This window comes from Cystoisospora suis (genome assembly GCF_002600585.1).
Source record: "Cystoisospora suis strain Wien I chromosome Unknown contig_3450, whole genome shotgun sequence".
In the NCBI taxonomy this organism is placed as follows: domain Eukaryota; phylum Apicomplexa; class Conoidasida; order Eucoccidiorida; family Sarcocystidae; genus Cystoisospora; species Cystoisospora suis.
The window spans coordinates 40,174-47,427 of NW_027156245.1; the positions used below are offsets into that span (position 1 = coordinate 40,174).

General features: G+C 43.6%; 2 protein-coding genes across 2 annotated transcripts in view; one reads left to right on the forward strand and one right to left on the reverse strand.

Moving 5' to 3' along the window:
* The window catches only part of CSUI_006755 (trna pseudouridine synthase), a 9,830-nt gene extending 6,495 nt beyond the window's left edge, over positions 1-3,335 (reverse strand). The window contains exon 1 of the mRNA XM_068066908.1: positions 305-3,335. Within this exon, the coding sequence (XP_067921120.1) occupies positions 305-2,335 (2,031 nt within the window). The 5' untranslated portion in view covers positions 2,336-3,335. The remainder of the gene's footprint in view (positions 1-304) is intronic.
* CSUI_006756 (uncharacterized protein) overlaps positions 2,653-7,254 on the forward strand; it is a gene marked incomplete at its 3' end in the record, with an annotated part of 4,828 nt that continues 226 nt past the window's right edge. The window contains exon 1 of the mRNA XM_068066909.1: positions 2,653-6,487. Within this exon, the coding sequence (XP_067921121.1) occupies positions 4,392-6,487 (2,096 nt within the window). The remainder of the gene's footprint in view (positions 6,488-7,254) is intronic.

Below are 7,254 nucleotides of genomic sequence, written 5' to 3' on the forward strand. Positions count from 1 at the left end.
ATCTATCTATCTACCAATTCTCCTCTCGATACACATATATGTATAAACAGAGAGAGAGAGAGGTTTTTCTTCTCTTCCTTTCTCTCGAGCCTCCAGTTGCTCTTGAGCTCTCCATGCGCCTCATGTATGTCTCTTCATACACAGACATCTACAGACAACTTTAAGAACGACCAGAGACTCCCTCCTCCCTCGCTCTTCTTCCTCGTTGCCCTTACCATCACTTTCATTCTATCCGTGTAGATCGACCTCGAAAGAAAAAAGGAAAAGCTAGCAAGAGAAAGAAAGAAAGAAGTGCATGGCCTACCGAGCCAAGTGCGTGAACACCGCGGTCTGTGCGACTAGCAGGGCGTAGAATAATAGGGGGAGCTATCAGAGGCTTCTTCTTCTTCGTCTTTGTCTCAGGAAGATGAAGAAGGTCTCCTTCTTCTTCCTCCTCCTCCTCTTCTGCTTGCTTGACGGCTTGAACAAGACTCTCGTATTCTCTCTTTCTTCTGTCTAGGAAATCATGATAGAACTCGTCGTCTTCTATCTCTCTTAGACTGTCTTTCTCTCTTTCTTCTTCTCCCCCTCCTCCTTCTTGTCGACCTCGTTCACTTCTTCGTCTTCTTCTTCTTTCTCTCGTTTTTACCCTCTCTTCATTCTTCATCTCTCTATCTATCCCTTCCTGTCCGTGTCCTTCTATCTCTTCTTCTCCTTCTCTTTCTGTTCTTCTCTCCTTTTCTCCTTCTGCTATTCCGACTTCCCTGTCCCTCTCCTTCTCTTTCTTCTTCTCAAGGGCATGCAGTCTTTCTTTCTCATCGATCGAATGAGACTCTGTCTCTTCACTCTGACCAAAAGAAGAAGAGCAAGAGAAAAGTTGAAGAGAGAGATCTCTCTGCCTTTTCCGACTGAGAGGATGGATCATAGCAAACGCTTCTCGCAACACACCTTCTACTGTCCTTATCTTCGATATTCCCCGCCTCTCTTCTTCTCCTTGCTCTTCATCTTGTCCTCCTTTTCCTCTCTTCTTCATTCTCTCTTTCTCTTTCTTTGAGTTTACAGATTTGAGACAGAAGACTGAAGAGGAAGAAGGGACGGAGGAGTTGTAGGCTGCGCTACGATCATCATGCTGGAGAGAAGAAGAAGAAGGAAGACACGTTGTCCGTTTATAAGCCGATCGGTGACTTGCTTGTAGTGATCTTTCTGTCTCAGCAGAAGAGGAAGAAGAAGGAGCGAAGAACTTGTAATGAGAAGAAGAGTTGGTCTGTAGTTTCTTTAAAAGAGTAGGATAGAGAAGAAGACACCTTTCTTTAATGGAGAGATTCGACGTCCAGCCAGAGAAGTGCGACCCGTCGTAACTTACAAGAAGAAGAAGGTTCGTCTGCGGAAGAGACAGCAAAGATGATACGCAAGATGCGGATGAAGGAGATACAGGGAGGGTCTCAAGTGACAGAGAAGAAGAAGAAGGGAGAGAAGAGGGGGGAGAAGAAGGGAGAGAAGAGGGGGGAGAAGAAGGGAGAGGAGAGGGGGGAGGAGGAGAAGAAGAGAGAGAAGAGGGGGGAGAAGAAGGAGAAGAGATAGAAGAGGGAGAAGAAGAAGAAGGGGGAGAAGAAGAAGGGAGAGAAGAAGAAGAGAGAGAAGAAGAGAGGGAGTGAGGATAGAAGGAAGGATGATGAGAAGAGAGGAGAGAATAAGAAGAAGGGAAGAGAAAGGACGTAGAGACAAATTGATGAAAGAAGAGAGCTAATTTCCCTCGGATATGCGACAAGGAGATGGTTTTTCTCTGTCTATACACCGGAGAAGGAAAGTCTCTGCTGCCGAGGGAAGAGAAGAAATCTCTTACACATGCAGAAGAAGAAGAAGCAAGAATCTCTCCTCCTCCTCCTTTTCTTCTTCTTGCTTGGAGAGAAATTTCCTCCCCGTCATTCTTTCCGCACTGAGGTGAAGATGACCGAAGACGTAACGAGGAAAGAAGAGAAGAGGGAGAGAGATAAAGAAGAGGAAGGAGACGCCGAGACGAAGAAGAAGAAGAACGAAGAGGAGAACTCCTCTTTTTCAGGAGGAGAAGAAGAGGGAGTGTTTGGAGTGGAAGAGAAGGTCTAATGTGAGGAATGGAGACGTGTGTATTCTCTCTTGGAGAGGAAGGAAGAGACAAAGAAGAAAAGATCGAGAGCGATGGAGAAGAGGAAGAAGGATCTGACGGGGGGTTCAAGCTGTCGAGATTCCGCTTGAGAAGAAAAGCATGTGCACTTAACAAGGGTGTAGAGATAGGAGAAGAAAGAGAAAAAAGAAGAAGAGAGAAGAGAATAAATAGACGGGAGACAATGGAGATGTGATGAGGGAGAGGAGAGACCATCCTTCCATAGACCAATGAGCGAACGGGAGAATATAGAGAGAAGGCGACGTAGAAGATGATAAGCAGAGAAAGAAAGAAAGAAAAAGAAAGAAGATTTACATGAAGAGAAGAAGGAGAGATGAGGAGAGGTAAAGGAGGAAGAGCTGGCGGAAGAGAGATGTAAGAAGATGAAGAGTGTTGAGAATGCTTTGATTGAGGTGTATATACACCTCTCTCCAGTCAGCAAGCATGTCTTGCCGTTGAGGTGAAAGAGAAAGGGTGCCTTTGAGGGAAAGCTCAAGAAATGTCTATTTCTTTCTCTTCTTCTTTTTCTTCATCTTCACACTTGCATGGACTCTCTGCCTCTTCTTTTCTCGTCTGTATCAGATTTCTCTCTTCTGTATCGATTGCCGATACTCTTCTTCTTCTTCTCGCTTTGAGAGATCGAGGGGAGGTAATAAAGAAGAAGAACTCTCTCTCTTTCGAAACAAATTAGCTTCGTGAGAAAGAAAAGAGAAGTGTAAGTCGAATCTTAGAGAAAGAAAGAGAAAGAAAAGGAGAGAAAGGACTGAGGAAAAAGAAGCTAAAGAAAAGAGAAGAGAGAAGGGACGGAGAAAGAGAAGAAGAAGAGAGACGTACAGTGTGTTTTGCTTCTGGGGACTTGCTTCTTTCTCTCCTGCCTTGTCTTGAAGAGAAGAAAGGAGAGAAACGCAAAGACGAGCCAGATAGACACGGTTCAGGCATGAAGAAAGAAAATAAGAAAGAATAGAAGAGAAGAGAAAAAGGCAGAGAGGAGGAGACAGGAGGTGTGCCAGAGAATTCAACTGCATGAACAAACTCACATCCCTTCTCTGTCTCTCTCTCTCTTCTTTCTCATCATCGTCTTTCTTTCTTTCTTGCAGTTCTCTCTTCTTTCTCTCTCTTTTTTTCTATCTCTTTTCCAGCAGACGTGTATTTCTCTTCTTCCTTTCTTAGAGCTGCGTCGTAAGAGAAACCCAAAGGGAGTCTTTCTCAACGGTCTATTCCTTGTCTTCATCTCTTGCTTCTTCTTCTTCTCTCGATCGCTATTCCGGTCTGTTTCTTTTCTTTTCTTTCTTTCGTTCATGCTTGCAGAGAGTAGCAGCTGAAGAGCTCTGTCTAGGAGGCTAGATAATTAGCAACGGCCATTTCTCGTTCTTCCTCTCTCTCTCTGTCTCCTCTGTGTGAAGAGCAGGGAGAAAGAAGACATTTATCTTTAATCTATATCCACCGAGTCAGAAAGCAAGAGCTTCTTTCTTCTTTCCTTCTTTCTTTCTCACTCTTTCTTTCTTTCTTTCTTTCTCTCTCACTCTTTCTTTCTCTATAGAAAGACTTTCATACTTCTCTTTTTCCTACCTTTTTCGAGCGTTTCTCACTGTCTTTCTTTCTCCTTCTCTTTCCCCTCTTCTCTTCCTTTGTGAGACATCTCTCTTCTGTCCTTGGCTCTTCTTCGTCGTCTTTTACTTTTCTCTCTATCTTTCCTTCTTCTTCTTGGGGGTCTCCTCCGTCTGCCTCTTCTTCGCTTATAGAGGAGAGAGAAGTAAACGAGATAATGACGGAGAAGAGGAGCAGTAGGAGTAGTTTTCTCTTCTTCTGGCTATCTAGAAAGATGTAGAAGAAGAAGAAGCGAGATAAAGATGAGGATTATCAGGGAGATAAAAAGAAGACAAAGAAGAAGAGAAGAGAAAGAAGAGAAGAGAAAGAAGAGAAGAGAAAGAAGAGAAAGAAGAGAGATGTCTTTCCGTGCGGCCTTCTATAAGAAGAAGAGTGAAAGAAGGAGATTCTCATCCTCTACCTCTTTATGATCGGAAAAAGAAGCTGAAGATGGTAGCAAAGAAAAGAAGAATTCCCCGAAAAGAAGAAGTGGAGAGAGATGATAAGCAGGGAGAGGAGAGACATTTCTTCTTCACTGTCGACCCTCTCGGCGCATTGTTAAAGAGAAGAAGAAGAAAAGAAGAAGAAGGAAGAAGAAGTGAGAAGAGGAAGAAGAAGGAAGAAGAGAAGGAGAGAAGAATAAGAAAGGAGAGAAGATCATCGTCACTCTCTCATTCTGTTCGAAATGAGAAAGCAGACAGGAGGGGAAAGTCCGAGATGTCTGGAGAAGCAGGAGCCTCATGGAAAGATAGGAAAAAGCCACATTTCTCCTACCAACTTGACGACATTTTCTTTTTCTTTTTCTTTTCATCGAGGTTCTCACGGCAAGATGACGAAGACGAAGAGCAGGAGAAGAGAAAGAAGAAACGAACTGGATCGGCGAGAGAGAGTGAGAAGTATTCCATCTGCAAGGAGAAACTTCAGAGAGAGAAGAGGACGTACTCTTAGTCTATCTGTGAAGAGGGGATTTCTCATCAATCAGGAGATCTTCTCTCTGACGGGGAATTCTCAAGTCGAACATTTTAACTTTCTATTCTCTCCTCTTGGGAAGAGTTCTTTCCTTTCTCTCACTTCTTCTCTTCTCTCCTGCCGTCGCCCTTCTTCTTTTTCTCTTTATTCTCTCCTTAACTTCCCTATGCAGGCCCCAAGCAGGTGCTTCTCTCCTTCATGCACCGGCTGTAATTTCTTCAGGAATTCTTCTGTCTTCTCTTCTTCTTCTCCTCCTGTCTCGGCTCCATCTTTTTGTAAGGTCGCTTCTTCTTCTTCCTCATCCTCCTCTTCACTTCTCTCCTCTTCATCTTCTCACATTTCTTCTTCTTCTTTTTCGTCAGCCTCGGTCCTCTCTCGGTCTTTTTCTCCCTCGAGTTGTTTACCTCCTTCCTTTTCTTCTCTTTCTTCTTCTTCTTCTTCGTCTTTTTCTTCTTCTTCTTCTTCCTCTTGTGAAGTATTCCTCTTTTCAAACACATCAGATCTACCGCCTAGACAGATGTCTCTCCGTTCTTCTTCTTCCTCTTCTCCATCTTCTTCTTCTTCAGGTTTCTTCTCGTCTTTATCTTTCCGTTCTTCGTCTTCTTCTTGCTATTCTCTCCTTTCTTTCTTGCTTTGTTGCTTACGTCATTCCTCTTCTTTCTTGTTACGGGACCTATCTTCTTCTCTTGTTCTTTTAGTTGTCTTTATCACACTCCTTCAGATGTCTATCAAATCAGCGTTCCTCTCTTTTCTGCGGTGTACATACACCTCAGGAAACGCGGTCCCTTCGTCCATTGAGGAATCGACACGAACTCTTCAATCTTCACAAGAAAGAAAAGCCCCAAGAGTGAGAAAGTTCTCTCATCTTCTTTCTTTTTACAGACCGTACAGATCTCTTTCTCTTTCTTTCTTTTTCTTCTTCTTTCTTTCTATCTTTCCTCTCCATCGTCACTCCGTCTTCTATTCTTCAAGCACCCTAGACGTAGGAGGTACTCTGCCTGCCCGGGGCGTTCAAGTGAAGACAATTTCTCCTCTAGACACCTCTTCTTCTTCTTTTCCTCCCTTGAACTCCGCTAGAGCTTCCGCTTCTTCCTCTTCTTTTATTTCGTCTTCTTCTTCTCCTCCCTTTTCGCTTTCTTCTAGCTTAGCTCAAACAGACCGAAGGAGACGTACAAGGTCACCGTCTTCTTGTTCTTCTTCTTTCTCTTTGCTTTCTTCACCTTCTTCTTCTCCTCCTTCTTTCTTTTCTTCTCTTTCTTCTTCGTCTCCCCGATATAAGAGGAATCGACACTTGGGTTTCTCTTCTTGGTATCGTTCTTCCTCTTCTTCTCTCTTCTCTCGTCAGCAACTTCACTCTTTTCACTTTCCTCTTTTGTCTTCATCTCCTCCTCCTCTTCTTCCTTTCTCTTCTTCTTCGTCTTCTCTTCCTTTCTCTTCTTCCTCTTCGTCTTCTTCTTCTTCCTCTTGGGTTATCTCATCTTTTTCTTCTCCTCCTCTTCATAGCAGTCCTAGCCTTCCTTTGTCTATTCCTAGATCAACAAGCTCTCTCCACCTCAAGTCGCCTTCTCGGCTTTCCTCGTCTTTCTCTTCTTCTTCTTTTCCATCCTTGTCTTCCTCAACGAGTCGTAGAAATTCTTCTGTCTCCTTTTCTTCTCTTCCTTCGCTTTACGGCTTCTCTCGAACACATCTCCACTCTCCGAGAGACGTCGCAGGAGGGTATAGCAAAGCACACGTACGAGAAAGAGAAGAAAGAAGAAGAGGGACAAGCCGTCTCTCTTCTTCTTCTTCTTTAGGTATGGTCTTTTGGAACAGGTAAGAAGAGGAACGGACAAGAAGAGAACAAAAGGAGAAAGAAATAGAGAAGAAGACGAAGAAGAAGTGAGGACTGCTGCTGCTTCTGCTACTTCCTATACAGGTGTATGTTTCCTTTCTTTCTCTCTCTCTTCTCTTCTCTTCTCTTCTCTTCTTCTCTTTGTGTCTTTTCTTTCTTCTCCACACGTCAAGCCTCGTCGTCTGCATGTATCTCTCTTCCTTACTTCGGTCGCTGTCTCCGCCCATCCTTTTCGTCCTCCGTGGATTTCCTTCTCTCTTTCCTCCGGAGTCGTTCAGATCTATTCCTTTCCCTCTGTAGACATTCGCTATCAAGAAAAAAGAAGAAGATAAGTAGATCTTCACAGATAGATAGATTAAAGATAGATAGATAGGTCAAAGATAGATAGATAGATAGATAGATCGGTCAAGGACAGATAGATATGTGTAGACATTGACGTCTGTTTGCATGTATGTATCTCTGTATGTCTATTTCTCTCTCTACTTAGTAGTAGTAGTAGGATGTTCTCGCTTTCTTTCTATCTTTCTTTGCGTGCTTGTAAGGCGTGATGGATGAGAAGAAGAGAAGAGAGGAGAGTGGAGAGGAGAGAATGGAGGGGAATTTCTTGATGTGCTTCTTCTTCCTCATGTGTCGCGTTTCTCTAAAGTCTCGAGTTTCTCTCCAAGACCTCCTATCTCTTCCTGGGCTCCTCTCTTTCTTTCCTCCTTTCTTTCTTTCCATCTATCTATCTATCTCTCTATCTTTCTTT